Below are 21,497 nucleotides of genomic sequence, written 5' to 3'. Positions count from 1 at the left end.
ACCATATTCCAAGGTGAAACTGAATATTCGTCAATAAAGTTTCATGTGTTATGGTGAGTCATCAAATTACACCCACCACCAAGCCCCATCCACAGATGATCACTCCAAAAAGAAAAACACACAAACATTAAGCAATTTTATGTTGCTCGTCTGTCCTGTATACATGATTCATCTTTGATAGCAATCGAGCAAAGTTTCAAGTGCAAGTTTGTCTTTGATATATCCCTGCATGGAAATTTCCCAAATAAGCCTAAAGTGGCCACTAAAAAAAAAGTGTTTCATTGTCTTTTCTGACATGGGTTCTTCAGACTTTTTTGTATCTACTCATGATAGACAAGCAGATCACCTACGAAACTTCAGGTTCCCAAGGTTTCACTTAAGTGAAATTGTCTTCTGGGGCTAAAATTGGGAGTGAAGCATTTCATGTTTTACAACCTGTCGTTAACTTTTGCTGTCGTTTCCCACCCACATGTAATGATTCAAAACCTCAAATGTTCGACAATTTAGGACTGTGTTGACCATTTGCCTATCGCATCTGAATTTATTAGCAATCAGATCATCAAATGTGTCTGATAGAGCCTTGGAATAAGGTTGCTTCAAAACAAAATGGAAGACTTCTGTTTTTCTTTTGGGGCATGGACTATAGAGACTTTTTTTGTGGGTCTTTTCATGATGGACATGTTTTTTTAAAATGATGAGTTTATAAATTAAACTGCTTTCAGTGACTGGATTTTGGAGCGATGCTAATTGAAGTTTCTGTTTTATGGTCCACCAGACCCAAAACCAAAAAGGGTGACTTCCTATTCAATTTCAGGCATGGTCCTTGAGACACAAGTTTAGTAAAAATATATACAGGCTACCTATCAAATTTCATTTACATTTTAGGAGGCAATTTATCTGTCCCAAGCACAAAAATGACAAAATATAAAGAGGCTTCAGGAGGGATTTTACACCGCCTTCCATAATAAATGTATTCGTCATGTTAAAGCCATTGCGCACGTTCCCACGGGTCATCATAACTTGGGCAATGACATGTTGACAACTTTATTGCCAACAATATGGAAATCTCATCAAAATATTCCCAAGAGGTATTCCCTGCTAAGCACACATTTACCTGTACGGGCATATTATCGTTTCCACCTCACTCCACCTAATATCGCATTAAATATTTAACGCGGGCCATTAATAATACAAAAGGGTGGAAATCCAACTGTGCGGGTAATCCGACTTCATGAAAAATGAGATTAGCTTGACATGATGTCATAATAATTGTGCCCTATCATTCAACACTTGAACTTTTTCCTCATCACCTTTCGAGACGGGCCGTGCTTGAATATTATCCAAATATGTGGTGGGCTTATAATAAATGTACAGCAGGTTGCAAAGGGACCTCGGGCCCGACTTCGGAAACTAAAGGCCTAGCCACAACCTTTAAATCAAGGGTGGCCAAGTCCGGTCCTTGAGAGGCCTGAGCAAGTCTGCTTTAGATGTCTCTCTCCTCCAACACACCTGATTCAAATGATCAGGATTGTCACCATGCTTCTGCAAAGCTTGCAGATGAACTGATCAATTGATTCAGGGGTGTTGGAGGAGGGAGTCATCTAAAACAGGCTGGATATGGAAACCCCTAGAAGTCTCTCAAAAGCACACCCCTTTTGAAATTCTGAAAAAAATAAAATAAAAAATAAAACCCTCAGCTCTTTCACAAGAGTACAATTTAGTTGTATTTAACTTTTAAGTCAAATGCATTTACGTTGAATGTTTAACTGTTAGCTTTTATAAATATTTGAGTAGAATACATTTTCTATTTAACTTTTACGTATGATAGACTTTAAATAAAATCATACTTATTTTGTAATTTTAAGAACAAACTGCAAAATGTTACAGTGGCTTACGAGAATACATTTATTGATCAGAAATGAATCTTAAATTCTTTGTTTTGGTGGACACGTCTATCATGACAGAACGCCTGACAAAGTGTCAAAGATTCATGCCTTAAAATGAATCGGATGTCGGAAAATAGTGTTTAAAATAGTCATTTGGGACCAATGGGTGGAATTCCTGTAGGACATTGGGGTTAGAGAGAGAAAATACTGGAGCATAAGAGAAAGAAAATCTTGTCTTGGCCTGCAAATGTCATTGGACTAAACAACACGCGTTCAAGACAATTGTTGGTTGTCAATTTGATGGGAGAGTTTTGACACTTGTCGCGCTGAAAGGATCACTGGCCTCCATTATTTGTCCGTCGCAGAGTCCTGTGGCGGCAGTCAAACACAGATTGAGACATGTGCTGTCTTTTGTATTTGCATATAAATTAACTATTTATCGCCGACATCCACACGGGTTCAGCTCGACTTTGCTTTCCATGCCCTTGACTTCAAATTTAATCAGTTGGGGGAATGAACAGGAAAAAGTGAGATTTCATTTCACAAAACAAAAATAATTTCCCTATGCCCGATATGGAATACAGTCCTTCTTACCATTTCTACTTTATGCGCTAAGACAAAGGTAGTGGGTAGCAATCCAAATTCTATAGCACTTAGTCACCCGTGTGCCGAAATCAACAAGAACTGACCTTGGAGGAGACAAGTGGGGAGCATACTGGACTGTGCGCCCGCCAGTCACAGGACTTCTATGGACATACGTTCGTTGTATAATTTTAGTCTTCAGTGAACCTAAGATTTGGTTCTGGAATATGGTAGCAAAGCTTAGTATAAAGCCCTCAACTACAATTGAAACCCTGACTGTGGCCACAAACCCTATTTTGAAGCCCTAACCCAGTCTTGTAACTAATTTGAAATCCTAACTCTGACTAGAGGCTCCTTTTAAAACCCTGATTTAGGCTTCAAACTATAATTTGTAACCCATACCCAATTCAATTCCACACAGCAGTGAGTGGTGCACTGGGGCGTCATGTTTACAATATCCACTATTTTCAAGTTACTATAAAAGAAAACCAACACTTGCGTGTCCCAAAGTGCTCTGGCAAACCTTTGACATTCGGGTGGAGCGTGATATGCCGAGACACCGTTGAAAAGGTGTTGCCTTCCCCCTGGCGCTCTGTCAAAAGTCTGCTTTGTTATCAACTGCAGCCCCCCCCCCCCCCCATTTTTGTTCCAATCCACCGAGGTAGAACACATACGCACCAGAAAAGGTCACAGTCAAGACTTGTCATTTCCTCCTGCAGAGTACAAGCTGAGTAAGTCACTTCATGAATTCATTTGTAACTGCAGACTAGTCAAAACAGGGCGATTAAACGTGTGGCCTATGTACTCACAAATGCTATTGTAAAAGAATGATCATTTGCTCAATTGCTGCATCAGAACCCCCCCCCCCTCAATTAATGTAGTGTTGCCCTTGTAGGATAGTAAAAAATAGAAATGGACATTGATATAAAAAAAGGCTCCAAAACCTAACATTGTATTATGCTGCTAGCTTGTGGTGAGGCGAGTGCATTGCACTTTAAGAACTCAATTCTTGTACAATACCAACTGTGTCCCTGAGTGAGTACCACAAGCATTGTTGTCATTTAGATCCAAGACAGCCCATGCAGAATGTAGCAAAGCAGAACCAGAATGGTTGTCTAGAGATGTCACTGTAGCTGGCACATCTTCAAGACACCACATAAAAGATGCGACAAAGCAGGCCCAGACTGAAACAGAGCCGACATTGATGTTCTTTTGTCATTTCACAAATAGCTGACTATTCCAAACCAGTGGACCACTGAATATTTGGGGTTAACCTATTCAATTATTTGGGTGAACCTAGCCTGCCTGTGTTATTTGCAGAAACCCTCTACTAATTTGTATTGTATTTTTCCCCTATATCAGTGCGTTTTTTTTTTTTTTTTTTTACCCAATTCAGTGCAACGACACGTTTTTTGAAAGAAAAAAAAAATATGATGTTTATAATGAGCATCAGTTATACACAGATTTTCACTATTTGCGCACTGGTCTCCCAATCCTTTGCAAAGGGAGATCCACAGCACTTTGTCATGCAGGACGAGGTCATGTTCAGTTATTTATGTACTAAATTATTTTTACTGGATTGTTTCTATTTTGATATTTGGTATGAGTATTTATGAAATTCTGACTTTACTACAGTGTTAGTGATAGCATACAGTAACTAACGTGATATATTGCTCAACCTTTTGTGTATTTGTTTTACAAAAATTCTTACATGAAAACACTGAAAATTAGAACAACAGTTGAGTTTGTTTTTTTATGTAGAAAAACAACCATATAATGCTACATCCAAACAAAAAATAAGGAAAGGAAATAAAAAAAGTTGAAGCTTTAAAACAAACTTTAACCGCAAGTCTGAGTGAGTTTTTCTAATTACAAGTTCGAGAAACATGGCCTTCATGAACACAATGTTTTTTGGCAGCCTGTGTTCACAATGTGTGACGGACGGGGGGAGGAAAGGTTGGGGCAAGGGTGGGGGGGGGGGGGTTCTGGTGAGGTCACTCCAGTTCCTTAAAGCGTGCAAACATGGCCTTGCGCACTGCTTGTTTGTAGGTGGCGTGGTCCCAAGCGACGTGCTCTTTTTTCTGGCGTCTCTGTAGAAATGAGTTCAAAACGAGGGTAAATAAGGAGAGACAGAGCGGGAAATTAAAGTAAAGACAGAGGAATAAAGCAGCATACTTACGGGTGGAGGTTCTGAGCCCAAACCAGGTCTGTCACTGGCTTTATTCACAGCTCTGAGGGCAAAAATATCATTAAGAAATGATTAGATGCATGATTCTTTTTAAATATAGAACAATTAAAAAAAAGTCATAACCGTTTCACTATCAGCAATTTTCAAAGCAGAGTTTCCCATATTGCCAGCGGTTTGAGACCACTTTGATTGATGTTTCAAGACAGAATATCGTGTTCTGTGACAACAGTAACGCAGAACCTACAAACAGAACGAGCGGACTTGACAGGATTCTTAATATATGGGTACGATATGATTCAAGGATGTAACGTTTTAAAATGTAACAATTTCAGTTTGATTCAGAGGGATTACTATTTGATTTGATATGCTATGACAATAGCTTTTGTCATGTTGCAAATATGCAACATGTAAAAGCTCTACCAAGACCGAATTAATTAAAACAATCAGCAATGACAACACGATTTATTTCTGATACACATCTCTCAGAAAAGACAATTTGATACCCATATTGATGGGGCTCAATATGATTGGAGGATACAAAGCTCTTAAAATGTAATGATTTGATTGAGTTTGTCAACTCATAAACAATTTTCCGTTAAAAATAGTTATTTGTGAAACTCCAAGTTGGTTTTGGTTCTTTAATCATCAGTACAACATTGTTTTTGATTGTTTCACCAAAAACACCGGTTATAGTGGAAAGTATGACCGAGTAGTGTTAAAAACTGATTTTGACAGTCCATTGTATAAAAAAATAAATCATAGATAGTGATTAGGTAGTATGGAATGAGAGAACAATTCCAAACAGTCACAAATAAGCAACCTAATGAAGCTTGTGTTGAGTCATACCTGGATCCTCCTGCCCAGGTGTTATGATGTTGCTGCTGCGGCTGTTGGTGGTGATGGTGTTTTCTCCTTTTCTGTTCTGGTGACTTGACGACTTCCCTGGTGCTCAGCTATGTGGGAAAATTTGACACATTTATGTAACACCAGAGTAGTGGTGTGCATTCACATTACAATATGATGTGGAGTATTATATAAAAACGGCCATTGTGCCTTATAATTCTATAGTTTAAGTATACAATAATAATTGCTTATATGTTTTACATTATAACAGTGATTTGTTCAAACCAAATTCCGTTTTTATTTATTAATTTTACATTAATGTTGTACTTGTAATACGATGTATAGAGAGTGATCTATGGGCAGATATTTGTGCCACTAAAAACTGAATATTTGAATTTTAAACTGAATTATTGAATTACAAACTGAATTATTGGATAACAACAATTGTATATTTATTGTTTAATTTCATCAGAATTTTCCATTTACCATTCATGTAATTCAATAATTCAGTTTCCAATTCAATAATTCAGTTTAAAATTCAAATATTCAGTTTTCAATTCAAATATTCAGTTTCTAGTGGCACAAATATCAGGCCACAGGGGTGCCTCTAGGATGAGCAATGGATTCCAGATACATAGATCTCCTCGTCGGCCAATCAGCACCTTCGTTTTGAAGGTCGTAAACTATCATGAGTATTGCCAGCCGCCATCCACAACTATGTGTTACTTTGATTGTGCTTTTGCAAGATCGAAAGAGACCTCTAGAGGGCGCCAAGCATCGGACACTAGCAAAGCTGGTTGCGGATTAGTTCGCCGCAAATTTACCTGGCGTAGCTTATATTTTATATCTCATATTCCATGCAATGGCGGCTGGCAATACTAATGAAAAACTTAATGGCCTTAAAAACAAAGGTGCTGTTTTATGGGCTGATATTTGTGCCAGATTGGCCGACGAGGAGATCTATATATCTGGAATCCATTGCTCATCCTAGAGGCACCCCTCTGGCCTGATATTTGTGCCACTAGAAAATGAAGATTTGAATTAAAAACTGAATATTTGAATTTTAAACTGAATTATTGAATTACATGAATTGTAAATGGAAAAATCTGATTAAAATTAAGCAATAAATATGCAATTGTTGTTATTCAATAATTCAGTTTGTAATTCAATAATTCAGTTTTCAATTCAAATATTCAGTTTTCGATTCAAATATTCAGTTTTCAATTCAAATATTCAGTTTTCAATTCAAATATTCAGTTTCTAGTGGCACAAATATAAGCATTTATTGCGGGGTCGCGTTTCAAAAATTACCCACAATAGGCAAAATTTGTGAAATAGATGTCCACCGTTTTGGGGGGTTGTGTTTCGTTTTTTTAAAAGCCTCTGTTAAGCCCTTACAAAACCAGCACACGGTTCTCATTCTTCAAAAAGCTTGTTACACTTCACAAATTTAAGTTTTTAAATGCAAATTCAAGAATAAATACTGACCAGCTGATTACAGGTTTATACATACTCATACATTAATGTGAGCGTGTGTTGGAATATGCCGTTCGGTTATTCAGAATGCACCAAAAATTGAGTACCGATGTACGTACTATGTGCTCCAACTGGGGACATATGTAGTATTGTTCAAATCTGAACGACACCCATCTGTAGTCACATTCTCACTGATGGAGCGGAACACGAAAACTCCCGTATGAGTGAACGTCTAAATTCCCCAAGACCCAGCTTCATTTCACTCACTTGTTTTTCCTGGTTCTCCAGCGCCTCCAGCTCTTTCTTGGACTTCTTGATCTTTAAGTGGATCTCCATGTTTTGCTGAAAGTACAAGCGAGTGTTAAAAGTAGACCACACCTTGGGCGATGTTAGCAGTGCTAAGAGGCAGTACTGTACTTTGTGCAGGTCCGACAGCTGCTGGTGGCGGATGAGTGCATCTTTGTTGGGAAACTGTCTCCTGCACAGCAAGCAGGCCATCTTCTTCCAGTCCGTCAGCTTGTTCTCACGCTCGTCGGATGGCGCTTTGCTGACCTGGCCACTGCGCGCCACCTCCTCCTTGTCTTCCTCTACCTCCTCGTCACTTCCGGCGGCATAGTCCGACGCCAGCATGCCCAAGGAGCCCATTGGTCGCTGTCGAAACGCAACGCCACGTTAAAACCTTGTGCTAACATACGTACACATTTTTCTATCAGATTAATCAACAAAAGAATCAGATTAAATTGTTTATTAAATTAACGTTAGTTGCAACCCTTTCTAGGAATGTGATTCCCGTGATGAACCTGTGACATCTTACCTTTAGTTTGTCATCTTTTTTAGCTGGAGCAATAGGCTTCTTGAAGAGATCCTCACTGCCTGATTTCTGTGGGTGCATAACTACATATATGAATCTCTTGAAAATAATGAGGAGAAAAGCTTGGCCGGATGCGCGTTCTCCTAACCTTCCTCTCAAACACTGCAAACCCTGCATCAGCCGACTTGGATTGCTTCCTGTCATCGTCCATGCCGCCCCTCAGCACCGGCGACGGGGAACGCACGCACTCCTTTTGCCGATTCTGTATCTTGGCCCAGCGCTCCATATCCTTCATGATCTAAACATTAACAAACATTAAGTCAGTCACTCATTCTCCTATACATACAAATTCTTACGGGATTAGTTTTCTAAAAAACCTTGACAGCAGCAAGACTTCTTGGCCTCTCGTCCTTTCTTGGCGAGTCATCATCATCTTTCTTCTCAGGAGACGGAGTTTCCTGGCTGTCGGCAGAGACGGGCAGTTGTGTTGTGGGCAGTGGAGGCGCTGAGGGCTTCTTCATGTCCAGAGGGGCGTCAGCTGCAGGGTTGGAGAGAATGGCTTGATCCTCGGCCGTCATGACCACAGGCTGGTGCTCCTGGTTGCCTCCAGGTACGGGGACGTACGCCTTTGTTGCCGTGTCCCAGTACAGGTACTCTTGATTCTGAGCATTGTAGAAGTACTACGGAGAAAAAAAAAGATGTTAGGGTACGACACATGGTTATGACATTTGATTGTGACCAGAATCTGCATCAGTGCAGATACAGTAGGTCTGTACTTGTACTCGGGAACAAGTTTGTTTTAAACTATTTTTTAAGTAAAATTACAAAGTAAAAAAAAATATATATATAAAAATAAATCTATGTACAGTCATCCCTCGCTTTTCACAATTAATGGGGACTCAAACCACTCGCGAAAAGTGATAAAACACAAAGTAGAGGTTGACTTTTTATTATTATTTAGAATTGTTTTTTTAATTCTTTATTTTGGGGTGATTTATACCGCTATTATGCCATTGTACTACAGAACATAGGCTAATAACTACGTTGAGGTTTTAATTATTATCCTAAACTTGGCTTACTTCAACAAGAATCCCAACGGTTCATTTTGGACAAAGGTATAATCATGTTGGATTAATGCACTTTTAAACTCTTGTGCAAAGCAAAAGTTACTGTCATTAATTGTGCTCGTGCAGCTACTGCATCTTGGTTTTCTTCTACGCTGTTGTCGATGCCTTCTCTCATCGCGTATCTATTAAACCGACAAAAAAGAAGCGCCGTCGCCGAAAGTAATCATGGTTTAAATTCCACTTTGCACAAAAGCACCAACAAGGAACTTGCAACGCGGGATTCGAATTAAGATAAACTTTACACTAACATTTTATATGCAGATGTTTCGTCGTCCTTGTGCTGAGCGAGCTGTTCTTGCTGTGTGAGGCTGCGTATGATACGCAGCCAATTAGCGCATTTTGTTTTCTGATGATTGTTTTGGAAAAACCCGCAAAACACTGAAGCCATGAAAAGTGAAGCGCCAAGTGGTGAGGCGTGACTGTATATATATTTTTTTCCCCCTAACCCCAAAAATTATTTAAAAGAAAAATGCTGGGAAACATTCTAAATCTGAGTTCCTCGAAAAGGGACAATTCCAGAACAAGTATATAGAAAGAAAAAAACTGAACATGCTAATCCACGGGTGCTGAACTGTGCGTATGCAGTGGTTGACGATACCTGGTATCAACAAGTACTCAAATGTAAATAGTCTACTCATGCTCATACACTTGTTGGTGCATGTCAAGCATGTTGTCTTGCTTACTCACTCTTGAGCCAGGGTCATAGTACAGGGTGGTCTCAGGGTCATAGTAGAAACCTGATGTGGCATCGTACAAGTAACTGGACGTATCTTGCGTGTCTGCGTCTGAGGGGATCATGACAAAGATTGTTTCTTTACCTTTTGTGCAAAATCCTACTAAATTATTTTTGCAACACATTGATGTACAGTAAACAGAATTGGTAATAACCACTGAGTAGAAATGACACTTCAAGTGTTACAGTTAGGTAATTACTAACTAGCTACCGACTGCAAATTGGCTGCACACTGTTACAGACGACAATTTTCAAAGTGCTGCAGATAGATTTTCTTACCACTCGATTGATTGGCGGTGGCTGCGGCATCGTCAGGCACATGGGTTCCAGTCGCCTGGTTGGACGGATCCACTGCTTGACTGGCCTTACAGTCAATTTCCTATGAGATGAGGTGTGACATGAAATACACTGCTACCTTTTAGAGAATTTTAACAAAGTACCCAATCCACGTACCTGGCTAATGTTGTCATCAACTGACAGAGGAGGTCTACTGCTACTACTCGGCAAAAGGGCTGGAAACAAGACAGGACTATTTTTAGTTTGAGGCTACTGAGGATTACCTGAAGACAGGTAATAACACAACCGTGTGATTAAGTTAAGACGGCCCACCTTGCATTCCAGGAGGTGGCTGCATGAAGGGCTGAGGAGGGGGGTAAAACTGCTGCTGCTGTTGAAACGTCAGAGGATACAATCACCTAACAGCTCTGATTAATTCTCCATAAATAAGAGCACAACTGACCTCTATTGTGTTGCCAGGGGGCCGAGAGCTGGGAGTGAAGTTGTTTGGTTTGTCAGACTCTCTTCTGAAACTACAACAGGCAGATAAATATACCAAAAGAAAAAGTGGCTGGTGATGAATCACAAAATATGAACCGCTGACCTACCTTTGGTTCTTCAGTGGTTTTGCAACTTCAGCATACACTCTGACTCCATCAATATAAAGGGGGTTGGGCTTGTTGACGAGTAGGTCCACCAAGCGTGTCACTTGCTACAAAACAAAAGAAGACTTGCTACACAAATTGTAGATTAAACATGGGACCATAAGTAATGTATGCCGATTTTTCATAAGGCACCTCATGGGAGTCCATGTCAACAAAACAGAAGCACTTCGCTCCGGGTGTCTTGGCCTTGATTAGACGAACGTTTCTCTCATCCAGATAAGCAAATGGATCCAAGGCTTTCAGAATGGCCTCGATTGTTGTGGTGGGCTTTATATTTTTTATGATCATGGCTGTTTGGGGACGCAAGGAAAATGTAGTTATTACATGGAATAAGAGACTATCCTGATGCTTTACGGTTGAGATACATGTCCACATACTTTTACTGTCCTTAAAGACTGATTTGGACTGATTGTAATTGTGTTGAGGGGCATTTTGGTTGCCCCAAGACTCTCCTTGCGTCTCGTTTTCCTGCTGCTGAAACTGCTGGTCCACCTGTTGCTGCCAGGCCTCTGGGGTAAGATCGGAGTTGCGCTGCCACTGGGTGTGAGGCAGCGGCTCCGCGGGACCTTTATGCATGGACCCATTTCGGCTGGACTCCAAGTCTTCTGAGGGATGATCAGGTCTGGACAACTTTGACTCCATGGGTGGAGGCAAGATGAGATGGGATATCTGGTTCAAAAAACAAACAAACAAAAATAAATCTATAGACCAACATTCAAGGCTGGCATTTCTAAATGACAAATCCCACTTTTACAGTACTTACATTAACACTTCTTTCACTGTCATCTGGATGAGAGTAGCTAATGGAAACGGTTCTAGTGCCAACCTTGAGGGAACCCTGCAACAAGAGCACACGCACGCAATCAAGATGAGCATTTAAAAGAGTCGATAATGCCTAAAGTATGTCCAGTGACACCCAAAATGCTCTGTGGCAGGGGTACCGTAGTGGCATACTGATACAAGAACCAGTACATACAATCCTTAATACGACAATAAGCTCTACTCACCTAAACTACAGTATTGTGATAGTTCCTAGCGAAGGCTGCATGTATTGATTGTTGTCGTACTAAATGAACCCCAAGAACTCTTTTAGTCAAATGAGCCATCTTGGTATGGTATGCCAGAAAATCAAGTGAAACCATCAAAACTCTCAAACTTCCTCTTCATATTGCACATTTCGTCCGATCATCGGTTTAAAATTCTAAAGGCAGACTTTGATCAGACAGAGCAAACTCTCCAAGACAAAAACTGGAAGTTTGTTTTGCTTACTCAGCATGGAGAACAGCGCTACCACTAATTCCTCCGACTACCAATTGAGGATTTAGGTGACAGGATGAGAACAAAAGTCCATTTCCAAAGCCCTGCTAAAATCTCAGTAATACATTCATACTCAGAAAAAAAACAACCTAATCTATCACAAAAGTCTGCAGATTATTCTAAAAAAAACTAGAGTCAGTACACACAATTCAAAGGGTGAATTCATACATAGAAAGCCACACCATACAGTACAGGCTACTCCAAGTTACCGTTTGGATCTCGAATGAAAATGACACGATAAACCAAGCTTCTTTTTGTGTGCTAATCACAAGGACAAAAGATAAAAAGTTGGAAATAATGTCAGCGTCAAACAATCCCAAAAAAAATTCAATCCATTCATGTGGTTCCCCCACTCGTCTGAGATAGGAGAGCATGTCGAACGCCAGCGGATTCCATGTGTAACCATGTTCAAGTGACTGAAATACAAAGAGGACAACTGCCACAGTTTGACTATTTACATCAGATATTACAAATCCCGTGAAAGAATGATGGAAAGTTACGACAAAAGCGAACCAGAAACTGAACACAAGAGAAACAAAAGAGACACCATCCACTTCTGGGAATATTTCAGATTTGTCTGGATTTTGTGTGTTTGTGAGTCTCGGCGCTTGTGTGCGTGTATACAGCGTAATTTATGAATACCATCAATGCTTGATGCTAAAGATTTGTAAGGTAACCCCTTCAAAGATGTCAAAAATGTCACTCTGAAGCACATCTCCTTTGCAACATAATTTTAGGAAAACTCCAGTAAAAACCATGGACACCAGAAACAACAAAGTACTATTATACGGTAATTTTTCTGAAGTCTTGCCAAGGCTCCAGGCCTCGCCATGTACATTCTAAAGGATCCATTACAAAAAAAAAGAAATAAATAACCAACGGATCATTGAACCACGTTGTGGTCCCATAATTCTTTACTATTCCTAGGACTAGTGCCTTTAGGCTAGAACATTTTCCACATAACCTCTCCTGAAAATTAATTCCCAAAGACAAGAGTCTAACTGCATGGACAGTAAGCGTCAATTAAACAATGTGAGCTCTTTCAACATGTCAACTCCAAATCCAAGCTTGCTCATTCACTTTCCCCGTCGTTCTCGTTCGCAATGGTGGCGCAACTGGAAGGAGGAAAGGCTTGCAATGTTGCAGGCATAACGAGTTGTTGGTGACATTTAATGCCCAATGTCACAAGATGTTTATGGTCAACCACCAATTGTATCTACAGTATATCGTCTGTCTTTCCATTGTTACAGGAGGCTGTCTAGTGAATTCGCTGACAGCGAGAAATAGCAGATGCCTTCTCAGATGGCCATTCATAGCATTTAAGCTATTGTTATATTTGAGGATACACATGCATGCTTTACAAGTGACGGTCTAATTTATACTAAAATAGTTCCAAACACTTGAGGCACGCTTCATGTTTGCAGTGCCCACTGACTTCCTGATAATTTCAGCAAAGATAAAACATGCAAATGGCAATTATGTGATTTTAAGTTATATGATAGTCATTACACGGTGGGAAAGTCGACACTTCTGGTCAATCCCTAAGACAGAGTTTATTTTATTCGGAGTGTTCGACCTGTCTAGAATTTTGCGGCAACAAATGTTTGTTAGCAGATTGCTCAGTGGAGCTCAACAGTACCTTTATAGTGGCGCGAGCAGAAATGCTTCACTTTGCTAGGGACAATAACTTTGGGAAAATAGGGTCGCCATTCTTCAAACAACATTAAAACTAATATTTATGCGCAAGACCATTCCTGGCATGTCCTTTCAGTGAGTAGGCGCAGGGGACGACCCAGGACACACTGGGGAGCCTGTCTTGGGATTCCCCGAGAAGAACTGGACAAAGCTCGGGAGACGGAAGTAAAGCTAAAGCGACTGCCCCCACGAACCGACCCCGAAAAAAACGGCTTGATGGATGGATAGGTTTTTGGAATGAAAATTTTGTCTGACATTTGTTGGGGTGTATAGGACAACAATGATTGATTCCTCAATCTCTGTAGTCCACAAACTAGGAAAGCAAGCCCCACTCCCTCCCGAGTTCTCTTCATTCCCAATCTACTAATTGCCCTCTCGTAATCCTGTTGGGAGAGGCGGCCTTGGTCGAGTGACGAGGATAGGCCACCTTGTTGGACTCCATGAAGCGGACTGCATCCTCGAGGTTTAAAAACTCCACATAGGCCGTATCGTAGCTGTAACCTGGGGACAGCATTTGAAATACAGATGGGTTTTTGTTAGTCAGTTCCAGTAACCACAGTCAGCCCGCTATAACACAAGACAGCAGTGCGTTAACACATCGAAATGTATGAACATTCCTCTGCGAGGGAGCTTTAGATATCCACTAAAATACTCTACCTTTCTTGAGAACACTGCATGTTTATATGTTTTATGCTAGTCCATCTTCTGATAAGGCTTTGGCAGGAAAGGCTTTGATTAAAGCCTTACCTTGAAAGGTCTTATAAGGGATATTCCAATAACGGTGACCACGTGCGTGGTGTTTACCATGGCTACAGAGCAATGTGGTATGAGGGTTCATCTCTTTTTGTAACTTTTGGGCAAATCAAAGAAAATATTCCTAAATGGTTTCGAGTATGCCCAAAAAATATTTACTCTAATCAAAGGTCTGACAATAGGACCTACATAAATTATTGAAGGATACACACACACTAACACGCACACAAACATACATGAATCACTCCCACTCAAGGTTAAAAGTGAGTTCTGCAACTGCTGGCAAAGACCCAACATCACCAGACATGGCAAATGATGGCATAATGGGCTTAACAGACCACCACCCTGCCCGCCCCACTTCGAAACTAATCGAGGATCACACAGGCCACAGACAACAAAAGCAACCATGAAGAATAAATAAGGACGCGTGCGGAGGTGCGAATGTCGAAAGAGCGTAAAATCGAGGGACATGTAAGCGATCGAGTGCCCCAAACAGATCCACAGGCTCACAGTCTTTACCTGGGACAACGTTTTTAATCTTCATCCCCGGTTGTGGCACCCCATCTGGCACTGTTAAGGCACCAAGAATCTGAAACCACAAAAATGAGGCAAAATACTCTAGCACCTCACTACATGTAGTTTCCAGGACAGTAAAAATCAATTCATAAAAAGAATGTCTGTTTGATTACCTGCTCCATTGAAGCAGTCTTGGGAATGCCAATTATGGATACTGTTGTGGACACTTTGCCCTCCACTGATGCGCTCCTGTAATCTTGATCCTTTCATAAGTGTCCCAAAAAATCCGTTATGACCAAAATACAAACATGGGGGATAAGAACAATCGATCTTGAATTCTGATGAGTGTGTGGAACTGATAGCCGATAAGTCATCTATTTATTTTAAAAATGAAAAAAACAGACTTACCTTAGAACCAGATGCAACGAATTGAGCATGTATGGCAGGTTTAGACTCCTCAATTAGATGTGTTTCCGGAAGATCCCTCTGTTTGTACTCAAACATCCTTCCAGAAGCTGTCCTGTAATCAATGTCTCTGTAGTCCTGGTCCTTGCTTTGAAAATCTTCCAGTTCTACCATCTTACCCCTAGTCTGTCCTTCACTGCGTGTAATATCTTCAAGTCCTGCAAAACTATCATTTGGCTTCACGGTTTCATGAGTTGGTTGGTTCTCGAGGTAATTTTCACCTAGCTTTGATTTCGTCTGATTCTGTTCCGAGTCTCTTTCTACGAGCCAGCGATTACTCTCGTTTCCTCTTACTGGAGTGGCAGAAGGAGGGATTCTTTCTTGTGGAGAGTTTCTACCAAGTGGAGGGCGATCCATTTCAGCGAAGTGATCACTGCGAGGGAAGCGGACATCTTTCCCTGGAAAGTCAATTGGCGGTCTATCCCGCTCAATAAATGCTGGTGGATCTCGATTGGTCACATCTCGCCTAAAACTTGCTGGATAGGTGGGATCAGAAGCACCTTCCATACTTTTGTCTAAGAGAGGACGTTTATCCTTTTGTCGGCTCTTCCATTCCTCTGCAAGAGTCATTTCTTCGCTGCTCCTATAGTCCATGAGGGGGCTACCACTCGATTCAGGAGCCTTACTGATTCTGGTCTGGTCTTCTGGACCCTTGAAGTCGGATCTTTGTGACCCACTAGCATCAGCAGGCATGCCAGCTCTCGCCCTGTCAATTGGAGGCACATCATTTCCAAATCTTAAAGGAGAGCGCTCCCTGCCTCGAAATTCAGAGGGCGGACCAGGGCGATCTCTGAAATCCATATCCGATTCAAATCCACCTCTTGGATTAAAAGGTGGTCCTCCTCTTCTATCTATGTCCATCAACCTCCTTTCAGGAGGAGGCATGTCCATGTTAAAGCGACTGTTATCCTCAATGCCAATTGGAGGCCGCATGTCCCTAAAGTCATCATTGTTCGGCACTCTGTCCATGGGAAACCCTCTTCTCCCATCCAGGTTGGGATTATTCAAGCGAGGCATATCACGAATCATGTCCCTGTCTCTCATGTCGTTATATCTGTTGTTTTGCCCCCATGTAGGCCCATCTCTGCCTCCCATATCAAATCCTGAGAAACCTGGAGAATTTGTCAAATTGTCTCTGAGGTTACCATCAAACTGTCCTCGGAAATTTGAATCCGGACCTGGGCCAGATCTGAAATAGTCTCTGTCAAGATCTCGACCACGCATACCACGTGGATCCATGTCCTGTCCCCACATTGGTGGACCTTCCATTCTTCTCATGTCCATCGGTGGTAGATCCAGAGGACCCATATGGCCCATGGGTCCCATATTCATCCCATCTCGACCCCATAAATCAGGCATCGGATGAGCTCTCCCACCAAACATTTCTTGGCGGTGATTGCCTCTGTAATAAAGTTCATCATTATTAATTGGGCAACTTAAACAATCTATGGTTGGATTTACAGGTACCAATGTCCGATTCTAACTGAAGCCTGGTGTGTTTTTTGGGGGGTGGGCTGTGTATTACCTAGGGGTGTGCAATATGGTCTAAAAAAAAAAATACATACATTCTTTTAAATTTCAGGAAAATTTGATGCAAACGCCAGTCACGATAATTTTCAAGTCATCAGCCATTTATTTCAAATTTCACTGAACGCATTGAAACTTGTTGCCTGCTTAAAAATGTGGAACATCACTATTAAGCAGGTTCACTGTAATCAGGTTCACCTGACAGATTATTTCCATAGGTGGATTTATAGGATTTATGTCAATGAACTACACAGCCTTAGGCCACCCAAGAGTATCAGGGGAAAAAATATGTCTACAAATATTTTCCTTATTTAATAACTGAACCTCTAACATAGCATGTTTCAACCATAGTTAAGTCTCTCAGTTTAGTTAAGATTCATAGTTTGCATTATTCCAGCAAGAAAGAGTGAGTATACGTTAGCGAGCGGCATATTTCCATCGAGGTACTTGTCATCTGTGCGTTAATACTGCATTTGCAACTATTTAAGAATCATATATTGATCCACATCTGGAAGAGGCTCATACCTCGGAAATGAGAATTTTGCCACTTGAGAACAATAATAAAATTCAAAATTATGACTATGAGTCGTGCATTTTCAGAATCAATCAATTCTAATACAGGGGGGGCCACGGTTTCCGAAGGTACTGGCAGACGGGGTTTTGACTAGTGCACATCTTAATACTTAATACTGAGAAAGAATACATTGTGAAGCTACAAAAAGGCCCCTGTGGTTTTGCTCACAACTGCTTCTCCTGCTGTATGCCTGTCTGAGACACACATGCACAGTAGTGGTAATCTGGGTCATTCTTGATGTCACCAAAATGCATCGGGAGTAATGCGGTCTGTCACAAAGAACTACCTGCCGGTAGCTTGTTGCTAATGCTAACAACTAGCTGCTACCCAGTAACAGCGGAGACTTGTGCTGTATCATACAATGACTGCGTAATTAAGATGCAGTTTGTTAGCGTCCTAAATTAGCGACTGAATGTGATTTTGGTATGGTGTTGTGTTGATGTTGGAGGCAAATATGTGAGGTCAATTAAAACTGCATTAACACAAGCCCAAACTTGAAAACAAAAGTCAAGTTAGCCGTGTGTGCGGGCATATTGTACCTGCTACATTACTGTATTTGCTATAGGTTCTCAAAATCAAAGCGCTAATTCATAGTAAAGTTCACAAACAATAAAAGTTAATGAAAAAAAAAAAAGAAAAAAGAAATCGAGGTTACTACGATTTCATAAAAAAAAAAAATTAAAAAAAAGAGAACAGCCCCCCAATCAATACCCCAACAGAATCATAATTGACAATCGTAAGGAAATGTAAGAGAGTTGAAAAAACACAATTGGAACCAGAATCATAAAAATTCAAACAATCCCCAAGACTAGTTACTAATTAATAACTTCTGTCCGTAACATTAAAATGAAAAACAAAAATGCTATAAGCCAAGGACCTCCTGTCCAGCTTAATGTATGCTTCTGTCAGGCACCATTTTCAACATTTAGGTAACTGCAGACATTTTAACATTTGTGAAAAATACCAAAGAGCAGTTTATTTACCTAAATGGAGGTCTTCCTCTCGGTCCTTGCCCTGGTCCATCCCACATTTTCTAGAGAGAGTATCATGACAAAAACATTAATATAGATGGATCGGAATCTTGGCAAATGTTGCAGATTTATCTGACATGTGGAAATTGCATTTTCACCTATTCCCACGAATTTTCCTGTAAAACATCAAAACTAGTAGCTGAAAAAAACATTTACTTTTTTATTTTGTTTGTGTGTGTGTTTCTGTAATGCTCGAGTTAGTTAAGAGCCGGCTTGACAGCAAAAGGGAGTGTGATGGAAGAAGATTCCAATGGAGGTCTGACAGGCAGGTGAGGAGCCTTGTGGTGTTGATGTCGGAAAAATCATTATGTATACATCTCAAGAAGATGCAGAGAAAGGTCTGGATTGCGAATTGTGGTGGCAGTTCAGCTGGTAATGACGAGCTGCTCACTTTATGGTATAAGTCACCAACTAAAGATATTGACTTGTTTACAAAACATTAAGAGTGAATTTCCAATTATTGTGTGGGTTATGTTGCAAATCCTCAACAGCTGAAAATCAGCGAGATAGACAATATATAACAAAACACTTTTACATAGTTTATGCCCTTCTATAAACACATTGTAAATTTACTTGACTTGGAGACAAATAGTAACAATTAGCAATTGTATAGGAAGCGGACGCGATATATAATTTAAAACAAATACTAAGGGATTTAATTATAACAGTAAAAGAAAATTAGTTTGAAATAATAGTAACGTCCTGTGGCATAGAAATGTGTGGGATATTGAGGGTTCAAACTGTTATGAATGCAATTGTAAGAAAACTACTGGGGGCGTCCATTACATGCCAATGCAAATTTTCGAAATATGACCTACGAGGGTTCACGTCACATTACAAGCGGAGCTTACTATAAATGTGAGTGCCCCGCTGCAGTAAAGCTGAAGTTCTAAAAGTCTGCTCATGTCAATCAATGACTGCCTGCGTGCTTTGCTAAGAGTGGGCGAAAAAAAAGGCCTGCTAATGGTGGCTAAGGCTATCAACGTGTAGGTAAACGTACTGAAACGCCACCAATTCGGACGAGTTCGAAAGGCAAAATTCGTGTGGTGTGCAACTATAAAATGTTAATCTGTTGTCCATTCAACTCATGTTTGTAAAAGCTTACAAGTCGCGAGGCGGCCCGTGTTAGCATTAGCTTGGCAGCCATTCTGTTTAAAACGCTCAGTCCCTAGAGCTACGCCCGTCACGTTTCTAAATGGAGAGACCACCCGGGATATTTCTGCGAATATCGACTCATATTAATTGTGATTCTGCACCCACCTCGGCTGGTCTGAAGGGTCGTCGTCAATATACTCCGCGTACAGTTGACGGCGAAGACGTACCGAACTCGAGTCACGTGACTGACAGACGCAGCGGGAGACTTCCGATAGTCGTAACTGAGCAAGGACAGGAGGTCCTCGGGTTACGTCATTTTGGGGTAATAAAAATTGTGCGCGTCAGATTGCCGCCGTAGTAATGAAACTTCAGTCGTAAATTGAGCCTCTATCTCTCTCTCGATTTCGTTATCTATCTATCAATCAATCAATCAATCAATCTATCTATCTATCTATCTATCTATCTATCTATCTATCTATCTATGTGTAATTGTGAAACGGTGAGTGAATTTAACATGACAACCAGACAAATTGTGAAACGGTGAGTGAATTCAACATGACAACCAGACAAATATTGCTAATTTTATTCTTTCATGAGCGTTGTATAGCAACTTGCTAACTCGGCTAAATGTTGCAAAGTGCACACAAAAAACATCAACAAAATGCAGATAATACAGCGATACAGTATCAGGAATGAATGAATAAGCAGCTCTTAACTACAATTAACAATTAACACATAAGCAAAACAGCTAAAACTATACTTTTTTCATAAGATCTTAATAGTAAACTACAATGGTACAAAGAAGAATTAGGGGCACATGAGAAAATTCATGATCACACTACGATATTAAAGTCGTAATTTTAGGAGAATTGAGTTAAATATTTTCTAGATCAAAGTCGTAATATTGTGACAGTAAGGTAACATATTTTTATATTTTAAAGTCGTAGATTTTATGGACAAAAATCAGAATTTAGAAAAATAAAATTGTAGATTTTGAAGTAAAAGTCTGATCGTTCGGAGATTTAAAAAAAAAAAAAAGTTGTCCAGTATATTTTTAGATTAGTCTAATATTACAAGAGTAGTAAAGAAATAACAATGTACAAATACCCCTTTAATAAATACTGTAAAAAATATTGATTATTCCGTTTCGTTTTCACGATAATATAACATTATTCTAAAAAAAATATATCCAATTAAAATAAATATTCAATTTTAATTATGACTGAATCTAAGAATATACAATACTTTCAAAAATATATATTTTTTAGACGAAGTAGATTTGACTTTATTCTCGACAAATTACAACTTTAGTGTAAATAAAATACAACTTTTTGTCTCTAAAATATACTACTTTTTCTCAAAAATGTATGACTACTCATGTAAAATTATGACTCCAATCTCAGGAAAATACTATTTTGTCAAACTGTACGACTTTTAATATATATAAAAAAAACACATTCGTCTTTTAAAATTAAGACCTTAATCTCGTGGTGTAATATTTTTTTCTTTTCTGGTTGGCCTCAATAACATTGGTGAAATGGAGGGTATACATTATTAATAAAGCGGTCTAAAAGACTCTAAAAAAGAAGAGCAAGTGCAGCAGCTAAAAACATTTCAAAGAAATAATAAATAGGTAATTTTAATGGAGCTGTTTCTTCTGAAACATTTCATTACTGCAAAAAATATTAAGGCACTTTAACTAAAAGGGGGGAGCTTTCTTGCTGTCATTCCACAATGAAGTTAAACGTTTTTTATGTGCGAGAGTTATGAAATATTTCTCATTGTCGCTATGTTCAGACACAAGTGAATAGAGGCTATACCAATTTGGCATTCATAATTGTGGTGTAAATTGTGCAATTTACTGTATTACTGTACTTTTTTATTCTATTTATTGACACATAATTGTACTATGTTCAAGCTTTGAGCCCCACATTGTC

General features: G+C 39.8%; 1 protein-coding gene across 1 annotated transcript; it reads right to left on the bottom strand.

Annotated features, from left to right (window-relative positions):
* Positions 1-4,117: 4,117 nt before the first annotated feature.
* rbm6 (RNA binding motif protein 6) lies at positions 4,118-19,866 on the bottom strand. Its single transcript, XM_088308969.1, has 23 exons — positions 19,726-19,866; positions 18,418-18,467; positions 15,277-16,735; positions 15,042-15,131; positions 14,872-14,941; positions 14,027-14,100; positions 11,351-11,425; positions 10,965-11,256; positions 10,720-10,877; positions 10,531-10,634; positions 10,386-10,455; positions 10,256-10,313; positions 10,100-10,158; positions 9,926-10,025; positions 9,601-9,698; positions 8,164-8,466; positions 7,935-8,084; positions 7,790-7,855; positions 7,393-7,626; positions 7,243-7,317; positions 5,503-5,609; positions 4,648-4,699; positions 4,118-4,558 (listed from the first exon to the last, which is right to left on the bottom strand). The coding sequence occupies exons 2-23, from the start codon at positions 18,462-18,464 to the stop codon at positions 4,463-4,465; spliced, it is 3,837 nt and encodes a 1,278-aa protein (XP_088165095.1). The 5' UTR covers positions 18,465-18,467; positions 19,726-19,866; the 3' UTR covers positions 4,118-4,462.
* Positions 19,867-21,497: the final 1,631 nt, after the last annotated feature.

Source organism: Idiotropiscis lumnitzeri, chromosome 11 (genome assembly GCF_059441095.1).
Source record: "Idiotropiscis lumnitzeri isolate Australia: NSW breed Sydney's pygmy pipehorse chromosome 11, RoL_Ilum_1.0, whole genome shotgun sequence".
Taxonomy (NCBI): domain Eukaryota; kingdom Metazoa; phylum Chordata; class Actinopteri; order Syngnathiformes; family Syngnathidae; genus Idiotropiscis; species Idiotropiscis lumnitzeri.
The sequence above is the reverse complement of the archived record's forward strand: the minus strand, read 5'-3'. Positions and strand labels throughout refer to the sequence as shown.